Source organism: Poecilia mexicana, unplaced genomic scaffold (genome assembly GCF_051168715.1).
Source record: "Poecilia mexicana isolate PSO_F unplaced genomic scaffold, ASM5116871v1 scaffold_4, whole genome shotgun sequence".
NCBI lineage: Eukaryota > Metazoa > Chordata > Actinopteri > Cyprinodontiformes > Poeciliidae > Poecilia > Poecilia mexicana.
In genome coordinates, this window is record NW_028263373.1 from 1,402,664 (window position 1) to 1,429,213 (window position 26,550).

At 41.3% G+C, this 26,550-nt stretch overlaps 1 protein-coding gene and 1 non-coding gene across 3 annotated transcripts; one reads left to right on the plus strand and one right to left on the minus strand.

Annotated features, from left to right (window-relative positions):
* Window positions 1-694: 694 nt before the first annotated feature.
* On the minus strand, window positions 695-766 carry trnah-gug (transfer RNA histidin (anticodon GUG)). The gene has a single exon. It is a non-coding gene; the product is annotated as a tRNA-His (tRNA).
* A 542-nt stretch (window positions 767-1,308) lies between these two features.
* Window positions 1,309-25,367, plus strand: aspm (assembly factor for spindle microtubules). Of its 2 annotated transcripts, none has more exons than XM_015011707.2 (26): window positions 1,309-1,750; window positions 1,881-2,024; window positions 2,883-4,164; window positions 5,424-5,504; window positions 5,598-5,699; window positions 6,316-6,462; window positions 6,545-6,784; window positions 7,276-7,343; window positions 8,084-8,225; window positions 8,704-8,834; window positions 9,829-10,004; window positions 10,966-11,111; window positions 11,651-11,736; window positions 11,822-12,034; window positions 12,838-13,042; window positions 13,908-14,059; window positions 14,868-14,996; window positions 15,749-15,943; window positions 16,413-21,506; window positions 21,604-21,753; window positions 21,841-22,032; window positions 22,941-23,133; window positions 23,210-23,364; window positions 24,279-24,455; window positions 24,532-24,704; window positions 24,962-25,367. In XM_015011707.2, exons 1-26 carry the CDS (start codon window positions 1,475-1,477, stop codon window positions 25,062-25,064), a joined length of 10,152 nt encoding a protein of 3,383 aa, XP_014867193.2. In that variant the 5' UTR covers window positions 1,309-1,474; the 3' UTR covers window positions 25,065-25,367. The 2 variants fall into 2 exon arrangements, with proteins under 2 accessions (XP_014867193.2, XP_014867194.2); XM_015011708.2 differs by having other exon boundaries at window positions 13,911-14,059.
* The last annotated feature ends 1,183 nt before the right edge of the window (window positions 25,368-26,550 follow it).

The window sequence follows — 26,550 nt, forward strand, 5'->3', positions numbered from 1 at the left end:
CTAGCAAACAGCAGTCACACCAGCTCCAATTACCAACCAAATAACAAATACTAGGTAATATACTACTAAATCTTCCCTTCTAACTGCTATGTTATTTTTCTTGATATATATTTATTTTGTTAGTGTTAGTATTTCATATGTTCTAAGCTTTATGTAACTTTATATATCACCAATTCACATGAAAAAAATATTTGGAAAACAATAATAATTTCAATTCAATCAAACCTTCTGCTTTTAAATTACTCACAACCTGCTTTTCTTTTCTTTGGTCTTCATTGTGTTGTTTGCTTGCTGGAGTCCTCCAGCAAATATCCAGTAAAATGAGATGAGTAAATATCATATACAGAGATATTTACTCATGGGGTCACCTTTGAAAGCATTTAGTTGCAATTAATTGTATTCATGGTTTTTAGAATATAAGAGGATTTATTACAATCGTATGTAACTTTTCATATTTTTATTATAGTGGTGTCACAAAATATTGACAAGTTTAAGTCAATATTTTTGCAATAGTTCCTGTCCTTCATAATAATATATTCATTTAGTGTGTGTACACTGTATTCATACTTACTTAGGGAGATTGGCAGAAGCAAATGGTCAAGCAGAAGGCAAAGTTTCATTGTAAATACAATGATTACCTTCCTTCAAACATGTTTTAAATCGGATCTCAGGACAAAAAACGACCAGCGTTTCTTGCCGTGACCCGGATTCGAACCGGGGTTGCTGCGGCCACAACACAGAGTACTAACCACTATACGATCACGGCGAGCTATTTAGCCAGATGAGTGTGCGCTTGTCCAACGAGAAATACTTCCCTTTATTCAACGGAATAATTTGTAGCAATTTAGATAGAGATAAAGTTGAAGTGATACTTATTTAATTCGATTTTAAACGACTAAATTGGCTTGTGCAATGACAGGTTTCGAATTAGGACAAAGATTGTGAAAAATAGCATGTGACACGTATTTTAAAATTTGGGATTACCAGGTAAGATAGATAGTTTTTTTTTATAAAATCACTATGCTCGTCAGAAAAATGTATGCATTTAAACCCATGTACTAATTCTTACAACTGCATTTGTCTTGGATAATGTGTATTTAAAACAAACAGTAAATAAGTCGTTTGCGTTGAGTTGAAAAAATAATACAAGTGGCCCCTCATCTTTTACTGTTAATTTCTGAATATAGGCGTGGACTATGGTTGTTTAAACATGTATTCGGACACTGATTGGTTCTCAACAGTGCGTCCTTGTATTCTCTCTCCTCATTGGGCATGGCGCAAAAGCAGCTCGCTTGCCATTGGCTGATTTTCCTTTCGACAGAATTTGAAATAATGCCGTGCTTTAACGTTTGTTAGCTGGCGTGTCTCAGACCCGAACACGTACGTACTAGCTGAATTTGCTTTGCACAAAACGTTGATTAGAATTCCGTAACATGTAGTTTGTTTCGAATCGCGTTTTTATTGTCTTAAAAAAATGGCTGAGGCGGTAACTTTAGCACAACGGGGACTTCTGGATATCAGTCCGGGGAAGAAAATGGATGCTAATAAGGAGAACGACGTTCCAGTTTTGAGTCTCATTCAGTTTTCAAAGCCACCTTTTGTGTCTTTCGGCACTGTAAAGTTGGGCACCACGAAATCCGCTGTTTTGCAAATTGAGAACCCGATTGAGGATGTAGAAGCGGAGGTTGCAGTCGAAAAGATCCCGTCAAATAAAGGTTTTTCTGTGGACCAGAACATCTTTACGATCCAGGTAACTGTTTTACTTTATCAATATACATATACTTTTGAGCCTAAATTTTTATCGGAAGCACTATTATTTTTGTTGTGGGATTGCAATGCATGAACAATTCCTAATTTCTCTCCGTGTTTTGTGTTTGCAGCCTCTGAGCTCATTCAGCTTGAGAATAAGCTGGACCCCAACAGAAGAAGGTGGCATCAGAGAGGTGATCTCGTTCAATGCGAATGGAGTTCTTAAACATCAAGCTGTTCTGCTGGGGAGAGCAGAAACAACAAAAAAGAAAAAGGTATCTGCACACTGGAACTGCCCTGCAGATGTCAGGTGCATCTCTGCTCCTGACCTGACACCTGATTAAAAATGATAGCATTAGTCTGTTCATCGCCCATTTATTTAAGCCAGAGACTAACTTTACAACTGTAGAAATAAACACCAAGGTGCTTTAAGGTTACGTCTTATCTTAAATACAAAACTTAAAAAAGCTGTTGCTTTAACCACTACCGTTGTTTCTGAAGCTGCTTTTAAACAGACTTAAACTTGTAATTCTGATATTTTGATTTCTAATATTCTGATATTCTATCCAGTTCAGTTTTTTTTTTCTTTGTATAGGCCATTGCCAGCACACTCCGGGCTTTCTCCCATTTACTGGGATTCCCTCAGGGAGAATTTCTATTTAGCCAATCGGCGAATGATGACGTCAATTTTCTGTCTGTAGCTTAAACAATGGCAGCGGAGGAAGTGAGAAACCTTCAGTTTGTGTTGGCCACACTTCCAAATATTGAACTAAGATTAACAACCATTTTGTTCCGTTTGGCACTTAGGGTAAGATTCATAGGATTGAACTCACATGCATACATCACAGACAAACATTAGCGATCTGGTAAAATTTAAAACTCAGAGTCCACACCACTAGTAAGCAATTGTTTTTTGTAAGTATATTCAAGTGGAGTTACCAAGCAAAGTAAGCCTCATTATTAGAAGACAAGCACATTTATAAGCGAACTTGCAGCGTATTTATTTTCCTTATTGTTGAATTAGCTAAAAGGAGCAAAAATTAGGTAAACGAAGATGCAGAAGAATAAAAGTGGAACTGTCTGAAACTTTTCTTCAATGTTAGTGTAACTTAACTATGTTTTTGTTCTTACAGAAGAGCTTATGGGATTCGATCAAACACAAGAGAGGGATGGAAAAAACACAAACCCCATTGACGAGAACGGCAGGTTCACGGAAGATGGCAGGAAACAAAACCTTCCAGGTGTCTCGGCAGACACAGTATAAGCGGGAAAAGCCGCGCAGCCCGCTTTCTTCGCTCAACAAGGGTAACGGCGTCATGAAGGAAAACCTGCTTCAAGAGTGCTACTTGGAACCAGTGGGCAAGAACACGTCGAACCCGGGTCGACGGTCCGTTGTCTTGTCGGATCAGGGAAACGTTTCTCCAGAAAGGAAGAACTCGCCCGTCGTCATGCTTGTTCCGACTACAAAGGTCGTCCACTCTGGCCCTGATGGCGTCACAGAACACCCTAAAAGCGATGAACTGAATAAATTGTTTGACAGGACTCTGTCTCCGATCGGTACGCCGGAGATGTTCAAGAAACTCATGCCTCGAATTGAGTCCGGCAGCCCGCTTCCTGCCCATGATGGCGACTCAACCGGATCCTCTCTTCCATCTTTGAAGGACGCTCTGGTTCTGATAGACTCCGACCTCGGACATCTTGACACCAGTCCAAGAAATACGAGTTCTAGCTGCGAGTTTTCAGATTCTCTGGAGTCTAAGAGTGGAAACGCGCAGCCTCACGAACCGAGACTCACGTTTTTCGTTAGCAAAAAGATTGTTTCAAAGGTAGAGAAGGTTGTAGAAAAAGAAAAGGTGAAGTTTTCTTTCACATCTGCCACTGTGACCAAAGGCAAAGCATCTGTGGATTCGGGCAGTTCTGGAGAGAGGAAAGTCAGGAAGTCCCGCCGACGGCTACTGGAGAAAACACTTGAACTCTCTGATGGTGGCAGCCAGAGCGACTCTGGTCCGGGAACTCCAAGCCTTCCCATCATAGACGCTGAGTCGGGAGCTGAACAGTGTGATGCTGGACATGAATTCCTGGATTTCACCTCCTCCAGCCCCAATCAAAGGTCTTCCCCTCCAGACACGGCGCTGTCTCGGTTCTCTGCTACCTCTTCGCCGCTTCACGCTCCGCCTGCTGCCAGCTCGTCGGACTTGTCTCCGGCTGGTTCTGCTCAGGAAGACCTGTTCCCTGTCCAGTTGGCAGCGAAAAGCAAGAAGAGGAAGAGTGAGGAGTTCTCGAGAGCCGATTCCACCAAGAGCGAGGACTCGGGAAAGCTGCAGCGGGTGAAGAGGAGCCGGGTTGTGGTCGGGAAAACTGAGCCGCCAGCGCTGGTCCAGAGCAGGAGCACAACTCAGCGGGAGAAGGTCACAAGTGAGTATTATGCAAAGTTGACTTTTTTGAGCTTTATATGTTATAATTAGGCCTGTTATGATAACAGATTTAGCTGGATGATAAATTGTCCCAGAACAAAGGAAGTATTGTTGTTTGGAGACCGTTTTAAAGTAAAATAATGGAATAATAATGTAGGAACACATTTTCATAGATCAATAGACTTTAAATTCTAATGACTGGAAGACATTTTAAATATTCATAATAAATTAACAAAACAACAAATAAAATTAATTATGAAGTCTCTGTAAACAAAATTGTCCTTCAAAAAAATCTGGTTGAAACCAAAACATCCAGTTTTTAGTAGAGAGGAAAACGCTGAATTATGCATATAAAAATTATTAAGCTCATTTCAATTTATCATGTGATTAATTGATGTGTTGTTTATTGCGACAGGCCTAGTTATGTGATTCCCAATCAAAAACAAACCTGGACTTTTGCTTTGACTCTTTCATGCATGTTTGAGAAATCTTTTAATCTCCATGGCAAGCTGTGCGAAACGCCTGGGTGGACCTAGCTCCGCCTTCGAGGCGCAGCTCCTCCTCCACTCAGCTCCTTCAGACTAGCCAGCAGCAATTAGCAAACACCTGGTAGAACTGAATCAGCTGAGCTCATGGGAGCTGATGCTCAGAGCAACGCTGGTAAAAACGTTAAAGGGTTAATAGAGGAGCCATGTTGGGTTGACTTCCTGGAGGCGGAGCTTAATAAAGAGACAGAGGCCCAAGACATTGAATCAGGAAGTAAAATTTCTTTCAAGCCATTTGATATATGAAGCATTTTTATAACAAATGAAGGTAACATAGTTGATTGTGCTATAAAATGGCTCAGTGTGCCTGGAAAACACACTACTGCCCCTTTAATCTTTTTTTCTGCTTTTCTAAAAAAAGAAATTACAAATGAGAAAACAATTTAAAAAAATGTCTTTTATTTCAGCCATCCCTTCTGCATGTTGTATGACAGAATATCACAGCCAGACAACAAGAATTTAGTCACAATATTAGCAGAATACAGGCACAGTTTTACTGTAAGAATATCAAGTCATTTTAATAAGAAATAAGCTATAAGCTATAATAAGCTATAAGCTATAATAAGAAATAAGCTTGGATATTTAATTTTTTTGTGCTGGAGTTCTGAAAATTACTACTTCAATCTCCTAATATAATGACTTTATTCTGACTTACTTAATTGTGTGACAGTTTTAATAAAGATGAGTAATTAATCCGTCTTTGTTTCCTGCCCAGACCTGACCCAGTCTGTGAGGACGGCAAAGTCTGCAGCTGCTTCCAAGGCTAAACGTTCGAGCGCCAAAGTCCCCAACAGAAGTATAAGCCTGCACATCTTAATGTCATCTGGGTTTGTTTTCTTTTGGCAGTTTACTGAGGTATTTCCCTCGTCTTCTTCTTCTTCTCCTTTAGGTGCTTTGACTCTGAAGGCGTCCGCTTCTCAGTCTGTGAAGATCTCAAAAGTGGTTGCTGTAGCTCAGTCGAAGCTAACGTTCATCAAGCCAAAACAGACGGGTATGTACGGAAGAGGATTAGGGCCACAGTTTTAATAAAAATAAAATAAATAAATTATTTTTTGTCCCAGAATTATGTCAAATAATGTTGACCTCCTTTAACACTTATTCACAAAAATTAGAATTTTTTTCCCAGAATTTTGACTTTCTTTTCTTTCTTTTTTTTTTAGAATTTTTTTCATAGAATTTTGATGGTTTTATTTCACAAAATTTTGCCTTTTTTCACATAGAATTGCATTTTTATTCCTCAGAACTTTAAATGTTGGTTTTCCCTCTGAATTTTGACTTTAATATTTTATTTTTAACTTTTGCTGAGAATCTTTCCTCTTTAGGAATTCTGAGTTTATTTTCATAATCCAGATTTTGATCTCAGATTTTCTCCTGGCAGCAGCTTCACTGACGGAGATGCATGTTATGCAGGAGAAATTACTCTTTGAAAAATATACTGGATTCCAGTGGTTTCTTTTGTTTTTTATGGTGGATTAGTCAAAGTTATAAAAGAAAAATGTCAAATTTTCTCTTTAGTGGCTCTAATCTGCCTCTGACATGTAATTGAGTTTTTTCTCCTCATCTTGGAGATTTTATTTAGTTTTCTGTGTCGTTTTTGCCGTTTTCAGTTTTGCCAAGACACCCGATGCCGTTCGCAGCCAAGAACATGTTCTACGACGAGCGCTGGATCGAGAAGCAGGAGAGAGGATTCACCTGGTGGCTCAACCACGTCCTGACCCCCGACGACTTCAAGGTCAACACCGAAGTGGCTAAAGGTAGCACGGCGCTGTGACACTTGGCTACAGACGAGCTAAGTTTTAGGTTGCAGATGAATAATAACATAGTTTTGATTGTCAGTGAGTGCCGTCTCGCTTGCGCTGGGCGGCGGGGACGACCTCAGCGTTCCCAAAGCGCCCACCAAGGAGGAGATGTCCTTCAGCACCTACACGGCCAAGCGGAAGCTGAACCGCCTGCGCCGCGCCGCCTGCCAGCTGTTCACCTCGGAGGCCATGGTCAAGGCCATCCAGAGGCTGGAGCTGGAGGTGGAGGCCCGGCGGCTGCTGGTCCGCAAAGACCGCCACCTCTGGAAGGACATAGGTACGACGCCATGACGGCCATTTTAAAATGTTCATTCAGTCCGAAGGACGACTGGAAAACGCATCACAATAAGTATTGATTAGTTTTTAAATTTCAGAAATACAAACTGGTGGCACAACATTTCCTGTTTTATCCAGTTTTTACTCCACGCCGTTATGAGACATGGAGGAGAAACTTTAAGCTGCTACTGAACATGTTGTTGCTAGGAAACCAAAGCCGGGGGAACTTGAAGCTGCTTGTTACCCAGCAGGTTGTTGCTAGGCAACCAAACAATGAGTCAGTGAGTTAAAGCTACCAGCCTAGCTTAGCTCGCTTTGAGAAGTTGAGCCTTTCCTCTGCCTACATCCCCCAGAATGCTGTGCGGGTCTAGATTGAAGTTCAGTTAATATTCTATATATATAATCTATTTATATTGATACGTGATCATCGCAGTAAACATGTTGTTGTTGTCCAGCTCTAACTCTGAGATGGTTTTTGTTGTTTTTAATCAGGTGAACGCAAGAAAGTCCTGAACTGGCTGCTGTCATACAATCCGCTCTGGTTACGCATCGGCCTGGAGGTAACTCGGTTTTATAGTTTGGGATTTTTGTCAATTTATTTATGAAGCATTTAAAAGTAGCTATTAAATGCAGTATTCAAATTTTTTCTTTACAGTTTTATTTCATTGGGACTTTTTGTCAAATTCAGCCTTAATTAGTATTTAGTGGGTTCTAGTTTTATTAGTTACTATTAGTTAAGAATTTGTTAGTTTCAGTTGAGGTTTTATTAGTTATAGTTAGTAGTTTTAGTTTTTTCATACTTTGACTGTTTTTTATTCTACAGCTAAACATTAACTAAAACAGGGCCGGCACTAACTCCTTTTGGGGCCCCGAGCAGATGCTTAATGTGGGGCCCCCAACACCACAGATATATATGGAAGAGGATCGGTGCCAATGTTTAGAAAAAAAAATGGACTTCTGTTTTTTTTCCCACAAATTTTGACTTTCTCTGCAGAATTCCAGCTTTATTATTTTCTACAGATTATTTTTCCCTTCAAATTTTAAACTTTTTTCAGAGAATATATTCTTTTATTTTCTTGCCTTCCTGAAAATTCTGACTTTTAATATGAGAATCCAAACCTCAATCTGTTTTCCCCCTCATAATTTTGACTTTAATCCTATAATTTTTCATCTTAGTCTTAGAATTTTTTTCTAGTTTTCCATTTGTAGTAGCGTTTAGCATCAGTGTTATTTTACATATATATTTTATCATGCTAACTTTTTTTAGGCGTTTTTTTAAGCTAACGTTTTGCATCCTCAGACTATTTTTGGGGAGCTGATCTCCCTGGAGAGCAACAGCGACGTTTTGGGTCTGGCCATGTTCGTCCTGCAGCGCCTCCTCTGGAACCCGGACATCGCTGCAGCCTTCAGACACGCCCGGGTGCCTCACCTCTACAAAGACGGTAAAATCGGAGAGGCGCTCTGATGTACTTCAGGTCTTGGAGGCGATCCATTCACCCGAATCAGACTGGTTAGAAGGATGATGACAGTCTGTTGGAGAACGGACGCATCCAGAAGTTTCTGATTTTAAAAAGTTTGTTAGAATATTGCATGAAAGTACATTTACACCATGAAAGAAAAAATAAAATTTTTAAAATTTTAAAGTTAATTATCAGAAAGTAAAGTAAAAAAGTAATCAGTCAGGATGTTGAACATCTAGAAGCATCTTGTTATTTGACCTCAGTGTTTTTGTTTTAAAAATTTTATTATAACTTTAAAGCTCATAATTATGACTTCCTGTTGGGCTTATGTCTTTATTTCATGGCAAAGATTTTATTCCATACATGTTCAGATGTTTTCTCTGATTATTTCTTGCTGCTTATTAACCTTATATGGTTGCCATGACTACCAGGGTAACATTGCTAATCATTTCTGCTGCAGGCCATGAGGAGGCGCTGTCCCGCTTCACGCTGAAGAAGCTGCTGCTGCTCGTCTGCTTCCTGGACAAAGCCAAAGAATCCCGTCTGATCGAACACGACCCGTGTCTGTTCTGCATCGACGCAGAGTTCAAGGTGAGCCAAGGTCGCGGCTCTGCTGAATGAAACCTAAAGGTGAAAATATGGAAACACTGTGAACAAACAAGGAAACTATTCTATCAGGAAGAGTTTTTCTTAGCAGAAATATCAGTATTCACTGCAAAATAAAAAAAAAAAAAGAAACAGTCGTAACTATTAATTGTGATTGATTTATGGAAATAACTAATTTAGTAAATTATTTATTGTTTTTAAGTTTTTTAGTATTTATTGACACAGTTTGTAGTTAAGTCATTTTAAAATTATTTGTTTTTCAGCAGGAGAAAGTGAGCATTGTCCAAGGACAACAGATGAAAAATAAACTTTTGTCAAATTATGGCACATTTACAGAAACGTCAGTTAATGTGCATTGTCCATATCAGATAAATTAAAGTTAACTGGAGTACACACTCACTGAAAGAGCTGAATTTAAGCCAAAACAGTCTAAATGCAGATGCCCATGTTTTGTTAACTTACTCGATATGTAAAATAAAAATTTTTTTTATTTTTTTTATTGCGAAAACTACAGATGTGGTAGGATTGAGCGGTTATGGCTTAATTTTTTTTTTAAATTATCAAATAAAAAATTTAATTTCCCATTTTAAGTTTTTTTTTTTCCTAATTGTTTCCTTAAAAATAGAACTGACAGAATGTCTCAAACTGGAAAAACTTGCTTTTATTTCATCCATATTTCCCTTTGAGTCGACATGAAAATCACTTTACGTAGCTGTAAAACAAGATGGCCGCCTCGGGTGGGCTAACATCAGTCTGAACGGTGAAAACCTTCAGACTGATGATATCCAGATTTTCCATAAAATTCAGTTAGTTGATAAAACCTGTGTGTTGCTCAGCCCCACATCGAGACGTTTCATCACATTTTACACTGAACTTCCTAACATTCCTGTCCAGGTTTCGCTCTTTAGTGGGTTCCTCTCATTATTTACAGGGTTTTCTGATTTAAATCTTCACTCTGCTTGTGTTTTGTATCTGGCAGGCGAGTAAGGACCTGCTGCTGGCCTTTTCCAGAGACTTCCTGAGCGGAGAGGGCATCCTGCCGCGCCACCTCGCCTACCTGGGCCTGCCCGTCTCCCACGTCCAGACGCCACTCGACGAGTTCAACTTCGCTGTGAAAAATCTGGCCGTCGATTTGAAATGCGGCATTCGCTTAGTGTGAGCGGGACGTCTTAATGTTTTCTTTTTGGTCACAGCGCTTGGTTTGGTCATTAGATTCACTCATGTAGGGACGGGCACATGCTAATAAAACGCTTGTTTCGTATTTGGAGACATGGATAAGTATTGATTAGGTTTTTGTTTTAAATATCTGAAGTATTGCCAATCTGCTGCCGTGACCTTTCCTGTTTAATCCAGTTTTCTCTCCACGACTTTGTTTCATTTTTAACCTGTCATGACGCACGGTGGGGAAACTTGAAACTGCGCTTGGGAAGTTACTGGGCAGGTTGTTGCTAGGCAACCGGAGTTGGGGGGGGGGACTTGAAACTGCTTCTTACCCAACAGGCTGTTGCTAGGCAACCAAAGAATGAGCGAGCCAGTTGATTCCACCAGCTTAGCTTAGCTTAGCTTAGTTTAGCTATGAGGGGTGGAGCAGTTGGTGTTTTCCTTTTCTTTTTTCTCCCAGAGTTAAATATTCAGTCAGAAGCATTATCTCCTCATTGTTGTTGATTTATTGTCCAGCCCTGCTCTCAGTAGAGTTGGGGCATAAATTGATTTCATCTGTTAATTGAAGTTTTGGGTTTTGAAGATTGAATTTTTGTTTTTGTAAATCTGTTTTTAAAAAATTATTTTCTTTTTAAATTTTTCATCAATGAACTTCTTATTTCTCAAAGTAATGGCAACACGCTCAGGGCGGCCATCTTGTTTCACTAGTGCGTTAACAGCTTCTATGTATTTGGGCTTTGAATTTATATAAACTCTGACAAAGTTAAGACTAAGCTACAATTTCTAAATCAATTAATCGTATCACATATTTAAACAAGCTCAGTAATTTTAATTTGCATGATTTATTGTTTTTCTCTTTCTAAAATACATCAAAAGTAAAAATTAAAAGAGAAATATTGAGCATCTTGTAATGTTATAAAATTCAATATTTTTTTCTGTTTTGTTTCTCGTCCAGTCGTGTGATGGAGCTTCTCGTTCAGGACTGGAGTCTCTCGGCGAAGCTGCGTCTGCCGGCCATCAGCCGGCTCCAGAAAGTTCACAACGTTGACGTGGCGCTGCAGCTGCTGAGAGGCAGAGGCATCGACCTCAAGGATGAAAGCGGTAACCAACTGCTGCAGCAGGACGACTGCAGCACTTACACACCAAACTGTCCAGAATTTCAGTTTAATTTCAGGGTTTGAAATCTTTGAAATGCTTGAATATCAATCAGGTGTTTTAAAGGTTTGGAAAGAGCTTGATTTCTTTGGGAGTCCTTGAAAGTGTTTGATATTCAAACTGCACAGTTTTCTAATAAAGTGCAATATAACATTTGATTTAAAATCTAAATCTACAGTTGAAACCAGATATTTTTATACAACTAATCAAAAGCCAAACACATTTTTTTCCCTGGAGACATTTCAAAACATGAAATTTAGTTACATTTTTGTCTATTTAGCTGTAGAATGTAAAATACTACCAAAGGACATTACTAATAACAGTAATAAATGACAATGTATAATAGTGAATTAGATCTATTTTTTAGTTAATTTCTATTGTTCTTTTCTCCAAAGTTTGGTGCTGGAAAAGTTTAAAAACTTCCCTTGAAAATGGCTGAAATTTTTTGTGGGAAAAGTGAATGAACCCGTTAATATTTTTGTTAGGATCCGTCATCGACTCCAGAGACATTGTTGACGGCCACAGAGAGAAAACGCTGAGCCTCCTGTGGAAAATCATCTTTGCCTTTCAGGTGAGAATCTGCTGCTAGACGCCAGTAACCAGGTGAAAAACGGTCGTTCTCATGAAGGTTTAATGGTGGCGTCTGCTGGTCGAAGGTGGAGGTGATCCTGGATGAGGCTCAGCTCAGGGAGGAGGTCGACTTCCTGAAGCGAACTCTGAGGACCAAACGCAGACTGGCCCTGGTCCGGGCCGACCGGGCCGATCAGCCGAGCCCGGCGAAGACCATGCCGCCGTACGAACACACGAGCGCCAAGATTTCACTGCTGATGGACTGGGTCTGCGCCGTGTGCGACTTCTACCACATAAAGGTGAAAATGTTCTTCCTTATAGACGCGTGATGTCAAGTATGCGAGGCAGTGTTGTAGTACTCGAGATCGGTCTCGGTCTTGGTCTTGTCTTGGTCTCGGGTTAGGTGGTCTTGACCACAACACTGGCAAAGAACTGCTACCAACCAAGACTACCGTTGGATTTAGCTGATAAACTGTCAACATATAATGAGCTACATCTTAAATGTATGACTGAGTGTTAGCTTAGCTAGTAGCAGCAGTAGCTAATGTACCATAGTGATCACTTATCAATAATCAAACAACCTGAAAACATAAAACTGTAACGGACTGAATGTTCTCTTCCATATGTGGGGAATATTTGAGTGTTTTTTTAGTGTTGAATCCACTAGTGGAGCTGTTGTCAGTCAGTTGCTATGGCAACGGGTCTGTGGGTAGCCAACGCGCAGAGTGAGAAGAAAGAAGGTTCCGAGTTCTTCTGCAGTTTTTCTGTTATTTTTCCCTTTGCTCTGGTGCCTGCACTGAGTTAACTATACCTACGTCTCCAGGTTTAGTTTAGTCGTTCGACCGCAGCAGCGTAGCTACGGATGCTCATCAAAGAATCGTCTTTTTGTCCTCCAACGTTGTGCGCATGCACCAACTTACCGGATGAAAGCAATAACCTGAAACATTTCTAGAGAAAAGAAATAACAATTGGAGAGATGCAAGTAACTGTGGCTTGTCAAGATGAAACATCTTAAGTGAGGATTATGTGCGAGTCTCATATTTATTTGTGATTCTTGCCTAGTAAAACCAAGCGGCGCGCTAACCTGTGCTCCTGTGTGCAGGTGGAGAACTTCACCGTGTCGTTCTCTGACGGCCGCGTCCTCTGCTTCCTGCTGCACCACTACCACCCCGCTCTCCTTCCCCAAGCCTCCGTCAGCCAGAGAACCACGCAGACCCTGGAGTGTGCCACCAGGGGGCGCCTGGAGCTAAACTGCTCCGCTAGCGACTCCGACGGCTCCTTCGACTCGCCGCCAGAGGAAATGGATGGTAAAGATCTGATCTATGCAGAAACGCAGCAACAACACAAATTATTACCAACTATTTTGGTCTCATCAGGGGGTCCAAAGTGCAGCCTGGGGACCGTTTTGGCCGCCGGATGAGTTTGGGCCTGATTATTATGGAAGGGAGCAAAACATTAAAAATGTTAGCTAAAACAAAAACCATACTGCTCATTTATTAACCAGGTTTCTGCATTAACCTCAGTTATCCAGTTAATAGAAATGCAAACCTTAATTGAATTAATAAAACAAATTATCCCAATATTGGTGCTGAACTAAGACTAAAATAAGTTTTCAGCCCTAAAAAGGAAATGAATCAACACCAACATATTGGAGCTTGTTACATTTATAATAAACAATAGTGAAATAGTTATGATTCTATAATAAAATCAGTTTTTAATTCATTTATTCCACAGACTAATGGTCCAAATAGCAACAAAAACACGATGCACAACAAAAAAAAAAATATTTTTGTTTATTTCAGTAAAATATTTAACATTTAAGTTGTTCAGCAGAAAAAATGCAATTTAAATTTCATTTAAAGAAAAAATGTGTTTTTTGGTCCCTCAAGAGTTTTGATTTTGGCCAAAAGTCTGGAAGCCACTGATCTGGATTCTAGTGCAAATGTTAGTTTACTTTAAATAAGACAAAACTAATTTACAAGCAACGTTTCAGGAAGACATAAGAGCTTGTTTTAGGTAAATAATTCCTTAATATCGATTTTAAAAAGTTCTGGTTAACTCTTATTTGAATTTTACTAAGATATTTCCAGCAGATTTAGTGTTTTGCAGTGAAGTTGGCCCTCTGCACTTACCCTACCCCTAAGTCTGTAACCTGGTTCTGTTTTCTGGAAGCAGGAGAAGGTTCTCCGTCTCCGGGCTTTAAAGAGCTGCTGGAAAACGAGAAGAAGAACTTCAGACTGGTGAACGCTGCGGTGGCGTCGCTGGGCGGCGTGCCGGCCATGATCAACCCGGCCGACATGTCCAACACCATCCCCAACGAGAAGGTGAGGCCAGACCAGAACCAGAACCTTGGTCTGGTTCCTACAGGCCTCAATGGGCTGGAAACGTCTGGAGAAATGACCAAGTTATTTATTTAATTATCCAAATGAACTCTAAGAACTTCTCAACAGTGATTTATATTTAAAGTTGCTCTATGAATTATTTGTTAAACCACATCATGACAGATTCAGACAGATAATCTGTGAAAAGGTCCATCATCTCCTCCCTGAGCTAATATTGTCATCTGAAGAATTACACCAAAAACAACCAATCAGAGGCAGGAGGAGGGGCTTAGTGCTGTCAATCATCCTCATGTACTCGCTGTTAAAGTTGCTAATGGTGGAGAAACAACTTACATTTACCGTAACTGTTTATCCACAGTCATCAGTGGCTATGCTAACTAGCATTAAAATTCGCAGCATGCTGTGCTAGTTGCAGCACAGCAGAGGATGATTGACAGCATTAAGACCCGCCTCCTGGCTCTGATTGGCTGTTTCTAGTCGGTACTCGCTTTCTTTTTGTTCTTTTTTTCTAAATTGTCAAATATATTATTTTACATTTATGAAACATTTATTTATAAATTTGAGTCAGATTTTATTTAGGAATTTATGGAAAAGAGAAAAAAATATAGTAAATATAAAGATTAGACGGCAAATTAAAAAAATAAATAATGGAGGATTTTGGAAAGGAGGGAAGAGCGGCTCCAATAAACTGTTTTCATTATAAAACACATTTCCTACTTTTTATAACCAGGGGATTCATTTGTTCAGGCACCAATTAAGCCACTTCTCCGTTGCCATGGTTTCCCTGCAGGTTGTGATGTCATACGTGTCGTTTCTTTGCGCCCGCCTGCTGGACCTACGGATCGAAACCCGAGCGGCTCGGCTCATACAGGCCGCATGGAGGAAACACAAACTGAGGAAAGACCTTCTGCTCTTCCAGGTTCCTCCTCCTTCTCACTAGTATTTATTTTCAGTTTGTCAGAACTTTTAAACTATGGGATGTTTCGACACGTTTCCAGCCATATCTGCTTTTTAGGAATTAAAGTGAAAATGCTGCAACTTGTATTTTTGTGACTTTATTCTCACATTTATATGTCTGTCATTAATACAACTTTTATGTATTTTTTTACAACTTTGTGTTTTTATGACTTTCTGGCATTTTGACTTTATTCTTGTTTTTTTTTTTTTTCTTTTTTAAAATTACTCCTATTACAGTTTTTTCTCTTATTTAATAACTTTCTTCTTGTATTATTATAACTTCATTCTAACATTTTTACATACTTATTTTTCCTATTAAATCATCTCTAGGCGATGCCTCAGTTTTTCCCAGGATCACAGTAAAAGTAGAGTTTCCCTCTTGGTGCTGATCTTTGTTTCCACTAAAGTACAAACTGACTTCATATTTATGAGATGGTAACGCTCAGAAAAAAGTTAAAAATATATTTTCTTTATCAAATCAGTTTTAAAACTCTGGATATTGGCAATTAACTCATCAATATCCTATTTTCTTTTTTGTGCTTTTGGGCATTTTGAGTTTCAGTTTAATAAAATGTGATGAATTTGGACAGAAATGTAACTCCACAGAAAAGCTTATGCTGCAAATCAAATCAGTCATTAACTTGTTTCCAAATGTCACTAAGCCAACATAAAACACAAAAATCACCCTAAAGGTTTTTTTTTGTTTTTATTCAGGAGCGAAACAAGGCGGCCATTAAAATCCAGGCGGCAGTGCGACGTTTCCTCCTGAGGAGTCGAGCTGAGAGGCAGAATTGCGCCGCTGCTGTGATCCAGTCGGTCTGGAGACGTTATTTAGCTCGGAACCGGCTGAGGATCCAGAAAGAGGCTCGGCTTCGGGCTCTGCAGCATAAAGCAGCGACTGTCATCCAGGTGATTCTCCAGTTTCTTACCTGCTTTAGTTTATATTTGGGCAGTTAAAACTGCAGTATGTGAATTTATTTTAAAAAAAAAAAGTTTTTTCCATATTTGTTAAAACTGTCATGTTTTTAATAATATGAGACGGATGATCTATAAAAATATTAAACAGAAAATACCATTTAATGTTTTTGTTAGTTTTAGTTAACTGTTCTAACCTTGGTGAGCACAAGGTTGATTGGCAGCGCTAAGACCCTCCCCTTGGCTCTGATTGGTTGTTTTTGACTGAGTGGTGTATTACTCAGTTTATACAGGGAGAAGGCAGAGCTTCATGATTTCTTTTTTCACAGATCATCTCTTATGTTGTCACATGATTTTAACCAATACATAAACATGCTGCAGTTTTAAGTACTTTAGTTTGTAATTAATTCCTGTTTCATGTAACGTGATTGATTCAGGAACTGTTTCTTGTTCGTCTCTTCAGGCTCACTGGAGGAAGTTTTCCGCCCTGAGGGCTTATCAGCGCCTCCAGTATTACACCATTATAGTTCAAGCTCAGTGGCGAATGAAGAGGGCCGCCAATGCTTATGCAAAAATCTGCTGGGCGGCCGCCGTCCTTCAGAGACGCGTCCGAGCTCGGGCCGCCTCCAAAAGAGACCGGGAGCGATATCTCCTCGTTCGGAAAGCGGCCCTGAGCCTCCAGAGAGCGTTCAGGAAATGGAAACATCAGAAAACTCTGAAGGAAAACCGTGCGGCCAGAATTATCCAAACTGCTTTTAGGAAATTCACGATGTTAAAGCTGCAGAACCGCTCCGCCACCGTCATCCAGGCGGCCTTCAGAGGACACGCTGCCAGAAAGAAGTTTGTGGAGAGGAGATGCGCCGCAGTGACGATCCAGCAAAGATTTCAGGCCTCTTTAAAAAGAGACTTTGAGAGAGCGAGGTTTGTAAGGATGAGACGTGCAGCTGTTTTGATTCAGGCAGTTTACCGCGGAAAAATGGCGAGAGAGTCGCTGAAGAAGCAGCACAGGGCAGCGGCGGTGGTCCAAGCCGCATTTAGGAAACACGCTGCCCAAAAGAAGTATCGCCTGTTGAGGAAAGCTGCAGTTGTGATTCAACAGAAATACAGAGCGACAGTTTTAACTCAAAAGATAAAAAAGGAATATGAAGCTCTTCGGAGCGCTGCGCTCATTTTCCAAGCCACATGGAGAGGCAGAGCAGAGAGGAGCCGGATAAAAACGCTGCATCACTGTGCAACTCTGATACAAGCTCACTATCGTCGCCATAAAGCCCAAACGGACTACAGATCCCTGAGATCAGCAGCTGTGGTCATACAGCTTCACTGTAAGGCGTTTTTGCTGGGGAACAAGATGAGGAAAGAATATATTGAGAAAAAAATGGCGTGCATCACGCTCCAAGCTGCATTCAGAGGCTTGAGAGTCAGGACAGACCTGAGGGAGAAGCACCGGGCTGCAACAGTCATTCAGTTTGCGGTTAGGATGTTCTTATGCAAGAAACGCTATGTTCTCCTTCAAAGTGCAGCAATCCTCATCCAGAGCAGATACCGAGCCCTTCTCCTCTGCAGAGCGCAGCAAAGCGAGTTCAGAAACATGAAGCAGGCCAGCGTGAAGATACAAGCCGCCTTCAGGGGGTTCGCAGTGAGGAAAGACTTGAAGAAGAAACACGAAGCTGCAGCAGCAATCCAAGCTCAGTTCAGGATGCACAGAGATCGAATGGCTTACCTGGCAACAAAGTGTGCAGCCGTTATTATTCAGGATCACTACAGAGCCAAAATACTCCGGGATGAGCAGATGAGGAGGTACCGAGCGACGAGACGAGCAGCTGTGGTCATCCAAGCAGCGTTCCGCGGATACAGAGCCAGAAAGATGATGGTGGAGTTGCATCAAGCAGCAGAAATCATCCAGAGGAGATTTCTGACAAGCAGAGCCAGGAAGCGGTTCTTAGCAATCAAGGCAGCTGTTTTGGCGTGTCAGCAGAGGTACAGAGCAGCCACTCTGGCGAGAAGACTCCACCTGGAGTACCAATCGATGCGCAAGACAGCGGTTTGCATACAGACCGCCTACAGAGGGTACGCAGTCAGGAAGCAGCTGCAGGTGAAGCATAAAGCAGCCATCATCATTCAGTCTCACATCAGGAAGTACCAGCAGAGAAGCCGATACAAAAAGCTCCTCTGGGCTTGTAGAGTGTTGCAGGAACGCTACAGAGCTGTTCAGCTAATGAGGGCTAAGAAACGCGCCGCCGCTGTTTTGCAAGCCGCTTTCCGTGGGATGAAAACGCGTCAAACCCTAAAACGAAGACGTGAATCTGCCGGAGTCATCCAGAGAGCTTTCAGGACCTACCGGGAACGTCAGCACTACCTTTCCCTAAAAGTTCATGTCATTAAAGTCCAGCGCAGATATCGGGCTAATGTTGCAGCTAAGGAGCAAAGAAGGCAATTCGAGCGCATCCGAAAGGCGGCAATCCTCCTTCAAGCGGCTTTCAAAGGGAAACGAGTCAGAGAAGAGGTTGCTCGCCAGCACCAGGCTGCGGTGATGATCCAGGCTGCATTCAGGAAGCACAGAGCAAGAGTCGGGTTTCAGGCAGTGCGGCTGTCTGCCATCATCATCCAGAGGCGCTACCGGGCTTTTCATCTCCAGAAGAACTTCCTACGAATGAAACGGTCTGCTGTGGTCCTCCAGGCGGCGTTCAGAGGAGCTCATGTGAGAAGAAAGATTACAGAGATGCACAGAGCTGCAACCGTCATTCAGGCTAACTTCAGAGGCCATAAACAGATGATCACCTTCAGGCGACAGCATTGGGCAGCGTGCATCCTGCAGCAGAGGTTTAGGGCCCACAGGGAGACTGTGCTTCAGGTGAAATGTTACCAGGAGCTTAAAAGAGCAGCAGTTGCTCTGCAGGCGGCGTACCGCGGCAGGAAATGTAGACGACTCATCAGTCAGTGGCATCAGTCCGCCTTGGTTATTCAACGGGCTTACAGAGTGTACCAGGAACGGAGCGCCTATCTTGCACTAAAATCGTCAGTCCTGATGGTCCAGAGAAGATATCGAGCCACAGTGGCAGCTAAGACACAAATGCAGATATACCAACACACGCGTGCTGCTGCAGTCCGTGTCCAGGCAGCGTACAGAGGACACAAGGCAAGGAAGGAAGTTGCTAATTTGAATCGGGCTGCAACTGTGATCCAGTCTGCATTCAGAAAGCACAAAGAACAAGTCAAATTTCAGGCGATGAGGCTGTCTGCCATCATCATCCAGAGGCGCTACCGAGCTCTTCTTGTCCAAAGGAGAGACAGAGAAAGTTACCTGAGAATGAGGCGTTCTGCAGTTTGTCTCCAGGCTGCATTCAGAGGACATAAAGTGAGGAAGGAAGTTGCTGGTTTGAATCGGGCTGCGACTCGGATCCAGTCTGCATTCAGGAAGCACAGAGAACAAGTCACGTTTCAGGCGATGCGGCTGTCCGCCATCATCATCCAGAGGCGCTACCGAGCTCTTCTTGTCCAAAGGAGAGACAGAGAAAGTTACCTTAAAACAAAACGAGCCGTTATCACTCTTCAAACTGCTTTCAGAGGACTCCTTGTCCGGACTCGGATGGCAAAGATGCACAAGGCAGCTACTATCATCCAATCAAACTACAGACGACACCAACAGCAGCTGGCCTTGGAGAGGCGACGCAGGGCGGCCTGTGTTCTGCAGAGGAGATTCAGGGCCTATAGGCAGAAACAACTGGATGCAAAACATTTCCAACGGGTCAGAAGAGCTGCCATCTTTCTACAGGCTGCATATCGAGGAATGAAATCTAGACAAATATTGAGGCAAAGGCAGGAGGCTGCAAGGGTGATTCAGAGAGTTTACCGAGTCCACCGTGAACGCAAGCAGTTTGTGACCCTAAAGAAGACGGTTGTGAATGTTCAGCGCAGATATCGAGCTGCTGTTGCAGCCAAAGAGCAAAGAAGACAATATGAACAACTAAGAAGGGCAACAATAAGTCTTCAAGCTGCATACAGAGGACTTTCTGTCAGAAAGGAAGTCACTCGTTGGCATCAGGCTGCCGGTTTGATCCAGAGAGTTTACCGGGCCCACTGTGAACGCCGGGAATATCTGGCCTTCAAGACCTCTGTTGTCTTGGTTCAGCGCAGATATCGAGCTGCTGTTGCAGCCAAAAGACAAAGACAACAATATGAACAAACCAGAAGAGCAACGATTGGTCTGCAGGCAGCATTCAGAGGATTTCAAGTCAGATATAAAGTTGCTCATTGGCAAAAGTCTGCAACTGTGATCCAGTCTGCATTCAGAAAGCACAGAGAGCGAGTCAAGTTCCAGGCTCTGCGTCTGGCGGCCATCATCATCCAGAGACGCTATAGAGCTCATCTTCTCCAACGGCGAGACAGAGAACATTTCCTGAATGTTAGATGTTCTGCTGTCGTCCTGCAGGCGGCGTTCAGAGGCCATCATGCACGGACTCAAATTGCAAAAATGCACAAAGCCACTACCATCATTCAAGCGAATTTCAGGAGACTCAAACAGCAAACAGCCTTTAAGAGACAACGCTGGGCAGTGACTGTCATACAGCAGAGGTTTAGATCCCAGAAACTTAAGGAGATTCAAGCAAATCGATACCAAGATGTTAGAAGAGCTGTCATCGTTCTTCAGGCTGCATATCGAGGAATGAAGTCCAGACAGAATTTAAGGCAGATGCATCAGGCTGCAAGAGTGATCCAGAGAGCTTACCGTACCAAGAGTGAACGCCAGGAGTACCTGGCCTTCAAGACCTCCGTCATCTTGGTTCAGCTCCGATACCGTGCCATAGTGGCAGCAAGGCAACAAAGACGACAATATGAACAAATGAGAAGAGCGGCCATTGGTCTGCAGGCAGCGTTCAGAGGACTTCAAGTCAGATACAAAGTTGCTCATTGGCAAATGTCTGCAACTGTGATCCAGTCTGCATTCAGAAAGCACAGAGAGCGAGTCAAGTTCCAGGCTCTGCGTCTGGCGGCCATCATCATCCAAAGACACTATAGAGCTCTACTTCTCCAACGGCGAGACAGAGAGCAATTCCTGAATATGAAACGCTCTGCTGTCGTCCTGCAGGCGGCGTTCAGAGGCCATCATGTCAGGAGCCAAGTGGTGAAGATGCACAAAGCTGCTACCGTCATTCAATCTAACTTCAGGAGACACAAACAACAAACGGACTATAAGAGACGATGCTGGGCAGTGACTGTCCTACAGCAGAGGTTTAAAGCGCAGAAATATAAAGAGCTTCAGGAAAAGCGTTACCAAGATATTAGAAGAGCTGTCGTCGTTCTTCAGGTTGCATATCGAGGAATGAAGTCGAGACGAATGATCAGAAAAAGGCGAGAGGCTGCAAGCGTCATTCAGAGCGCTTTTAGGGTCCACCGTGAACGGCAACGGTACCTGAAACTGAAATCATCCGTTCTCACGATTCAGAGGAAATATCGAGCCACTAAAGAAGCCGAAGCGATGAAGAGCAGATACTTAATGATGAGGAAGGCTGTCATCACTCTCCAGAGATGCTGCCGAGCCTGGAAGGAAAAACGACAGGTAACCATAAACCAAGTTGGGTCTAGATTTTATTATCTGTGAGGAATCTAACCAGATCCTGTGATTTTTACTTTGAATTCCTGCTGGCTGGTTTCAGGCTCTGGAGGCAGCCCAGGCAGAGCAGAGACTCCGTTTTACGGCTGCGGTTTTCTTTCACCTCAGCGCCATAAAGATCCAACGAGCCCTAAGAGCACACTGGGCTTTGGAATCGGCAAAAAGACAGATCCAGTCGGTCGTTACCATACAGGTACACCCGCAAACCAGAACCACTGATGTACTGTTGGGTTTGGGAGTGTAGCACCTGACTATGAATGGTTCTCTGGGCTTTTCTCAGCGTTGGGTTAGAGCGAGGCTGCAGAGGAGACGATATCTGGAGGACAGGAGGAAGGTGGTGACGGTCCAGAGAGCGGTCAGGCGTTGGTTAGCACGCCGCCACAAAGCCGCCGCCGTCATCCAGGAAGCGACCCGAAAATTCCTCCTCATCAAGCGACAGAAGAGGGCTGAACGAGGCATCATCAAAGCTCAAGTGAGGAGGGCGCTGCTGAAGCTAACGCTGCCTGTGCCATGAGCTAATGCTACCGTTAGCATTAGCTAATGCTACCGCTAAGTCTACTTATGCTGGCTGACTGCTATATTAGCTCACTTATGGTTTGATTTTTCTCATTTGCTCAAGGTCAAGATTATAGATATGGATTCAAATATGAGATAAGCTAATGCAGTAACATCTGAGGGAATTTTCTTTTAGCTTTTTTGCTAACTTTGAAAAATTTTTAGCATACTTAGCTCCCCATATTTTTTTTTCTGGATAAATTTTAAAGAGCAAATTTACTTGGCCATTTTGGAAACTTTTAGTTGAATAAAGTTTGACAGTTGTGAAGTTTTTTATCGACTGATATGAACCCTGCAGGTGGTTTGTTTATATCCATGCTCTTATTTTGAAGTTTAACGCAACATTTCCATTTCCTTTTTAGTTTTTAAAAAAACTTTATAGAGCAAGCAAATACTAAAAAAAACTAAATTACTGTAAAACCAAATTTAAACAGGGTTTCCTTATTGAAAGAATGATCTCAATTCGTCATTGACTTTGGTTTCAGAATGGGTTTTTAACTAGCATTATAGCATTAGCTTCTGCCAAATACCGTTTAGCATTAGCCAGCTAATGTTTTGATTTTGCTTTAAGGTCAAACATAACTAACTTATTCAGGCAGGGCTGCCCACCTTGGTTATTTTAAAACACTTTTTGTTTTTTTATGTTTAAGATTTTTGTAGTCATTGTGGAACCAAAGTGCAACTTTGTTAAATATTTTATGAAAACTGTTAAGATAAAAAATTAAAAGCCCCAAATTAGATGAATTGGTCTAAATTTCTTACCAGAACTTCACGGCCCGGTTGACGCATCAGAGGCTCAAACGGCTCCATCTTGTGTCCCTGCAGGCTCTGTGGAGAGGACACCACTCCCGCATGCTGAGCGACAACCCCAAACTCGCTGAGCTGAGGCACCGCTTGCGCAAAATCTCCACTGAAGTACACGAGGAAGACAAACTCTGCAACAAAACCTCTTCTGCGCTGGAGTATCTCCTCCGATACAAACACTTCTCCTTTATCCTGGAGGCCCTGAAGAACCTCGGTAAGACCTGGACCGGCTTGTTTTCGCTCGCTGCTGTCGGTCGGGTAGTGATGGAAACGTTTTTTACGGTGAGCAGAAGTCGCCACCAGGCTGTCGCCGGAGTGCTGCGAGCGGCTGGTGGGAAGCGGCGCCACCAGTGTCATCTTCACGCTGATACGCAGCTGCAACCGGAGCGGACCCTGCATGGAGGTCATCACCTTCTCCGTCCAGATCCTCCTCAACCTCTCCAAGGTACAACAGACGTCTCCGGTTCATTACATCGATGCTTTTCTGACTATGAATATCTTTAATTTTTATCCAAAAACTCAACCTGTTTACAAAAGCTTATTGAAATTTACAAACTTAATCTTTCAGGTTTTTTCCCTTAATTTGTTTTTACAAAAACAGGCTCCAGTTGTACTTTTCCTAAAGCCTCCTGTACTGAATCCTTTTTTCGAATTGCGCCCTCTGGTGGAAGATGTTGGTAGTACAGGAAGCAAATGCAAATTAAAGACCAACGAGGCTAAATTAAAGCATTTTATTCTTAAAAAAATCTCTAATAGTCATACAATAAGTAATAAATAAAATATTATAAGCTGTTTTTATTTGTGTATATAAAATAAGCATTACACACTAATAAAAGCGGTTAAAAATGAGTGACAGGAACAAAAACAAAACAAGGAGATATTCATTAAAATCCATTATATTTAAAGTGAAAAATAATTTTAAATTTAGCTTTTCATTAAAAAAAATGTGCATGGTTGTTCAACTTGTTGCTATCTGTTTGATTGATTTTTCAAACCTGTCAAAAAAGTGGATCAAATGTTCATATTGGTGCATCCCTAAATGGTCTGAAAGATCAATTCTGATGAACATTTAAAACAGGAACTGGAAGACATTTTAAAATATCCAAAATGAATAAACAAAACAGAAACAACAAATAATATGAATTATGAAGTCTGTGTAAATAAAAACGCCCTTCAAGAAAAAGGTTTGGTTGGGACCAAAGCGGCAGACTGAAGACTTTTATCATCCTGTTCTTGGTAGAAAGAGGAAAAAATAGAAATTATTGAGCTTGTTTTAATTTGACTATTTATTTCAACTGAGATCGATCAGAGAAGTTGGTTCAAATCTAATTATTAACTCACATTTGTGTTTCCCCTCAGTACCACCTGACCATAGAGGCGGTGTATTCGGTGGAAAACTCCCTGGAAACGCTGCTGGATTTACTGCAGAAATACCGGGAGAAAGCCGGGGACAAAGTGGCTGAGAAGGGCGGCAGCATCTTCACCAAAGCCTGCTTCCTTCTCGCTCTGCTGCTGCAGGACCAGCGCCGCGCTCAGGTCTGAAGCAGGCAGATAAAACGTCTTTCCCACTACTGCTTACAAAAACATTTAAATTTAATCCATTTCCCCTCAGGAGGTGGTGAAGCTGCCTAAAGTTTTGGACCGAATACGTAGCATCTACCGGCTCACCGTGCGGAAACACAGGATGGACGAAGAGCGCAGCATCACCAGGCAGAGAATCAACGCCTCGATCAATGGGAGCTTCTACGTCCCGCCGACGCCGCGCAAATCCAAACCGCCACCAAAGTAGGCAGCATCTGATCTGTAAAAACCCAAACAGGACTTTTGGTTCTGTGGGAACTAAAATGCTGTTTCCTATAGAGCTAAATTAGTGTCAGAAAGATTCACAAAGTCTACAGTAATATCTGCATGTGTGTAATAAGATCCAGAAGGGTAAAGGAAGATTTGTAAATGTATGACATGATTCACTGTTCTGTACAACACAAGGCAAATCTTACTGTGAATCTTGAGACTAATTTAGCTCCATACTTTGTGTCATTCAGGTTTGCACCGGATTGGGTTCTGAGGAAGGACAAACTGAAAGACGTCGTCGATCCCCTCAGGGCGATCCAGATGGTGGCCGAAACGCTCGCCATCGTTTTATAAACAGAAAACCTTCAAGAGTCTGTTTTCACAGAAAACTTCATATTTAATGCTTTTTGTTTTGGTTTTTAATGCAATTATTTGTTTGTAAATACTGAATTTGATCTTTTGTGATAATAAAATGGATCTTGTTTAATGTTTTTCCTTTTTCTATCTTTTCTTTCTGTTTCGGGGAACTAAAAAAAAAATGCCTAAAAACTCGTCTTTTCAAATCTTCTTACTCTATACTGGAACTTTCTGATGGTTTGTTTTTGTACAGTGTTTTTGTTTTGAAAAGTGCGTTTAAATAAAATGTATTAATACCGAGTCATCTACATGTACAGCTAAATCATCATCTTCACGTTTTGGGTGGAAAAGGGAGGAAAACTAAATCCCAGATGTTGGAATTGGATCTTTTTATGGAGTGAAACAAAAATATTTCATTTCTGAGAGTATATTTATAAGCTCAAATAGATGGCTTAGTTATGTAATGTTCAAAGTAAATGTTTTGGAAAATTAGTTGGTTAGTAGTTATTACTTAGCATATTTTTAGACACATGTTTTTACAGAAGAAAACTAAAATCTCAGTTTTGGATTTGTTTCCAATGACTAAACACCCTGTCAGTTCTGAGGCTTCGCTGAAACATAAATATGAATCTGAAAAGCAGTTTTGAGCTTTTTTCAAATTAGTTTTCAGATTTTTTTTTATTTTTTTAAAACTTTTTACCCCCAAACTTTCAGTTTCAAATGATTTTAGTTTCAAGATTTCCTTCAGTGTAGAAACTTTTTCCAGTCCTAAATCATTTTTAGTTTTAGCAGATTTACTTTTGGCACAGTGATAAATGTGCCATCTGTGTTAGAAAGACACCTTTTATTTTACAAAGGTGTGTTAAACTAGACATTTCACATGATGTGATACAATAAACCAACAGGAAAACAAAAATAAACAAATGAGGAAACATGTCGACAGTATCAAGGTTTTTTTTTGTTTCAAAACTTTTCAGTCTCAAAAAAATTATTTTTCATTCAAATATTTTAAGACTCAGTTTTTATCCTTCTTTTCAATGTCTTTTTTTTTTTTTTTTAACAAAACTTTTTCATCCCAATTTTGCTCCATACCACTGCCGATCTACTTAAGCAACAACCACAGGCTAGTTGAGATTAATTGGATTATTCTTCAACTTCACGTTTAGAAAATATAAATAAAGGGATATATTTGAGCTTCACTGCAAAATCAAATTTTACCAAGTATTTTTGGTCATCTTCCTATTACAAATATTAGTCCACTTGAAATCAAAATTAATGAGCTACAACAGCATTTAATTTCCCTGTGGGATTAATAAAGTATTTTTGAATAAGGTAAAATCACAAGTAACTTCAAGATAAGAGCTTGTTTTAAGTCAATATTTGGAAAAAGTACTTGGTCCATTGGCAGATTAATTTCACTTTTAACAAGACATTCAGTCCCATGTCATAAGTTAAATAATCTGGAACAAGTACTTCATCAATA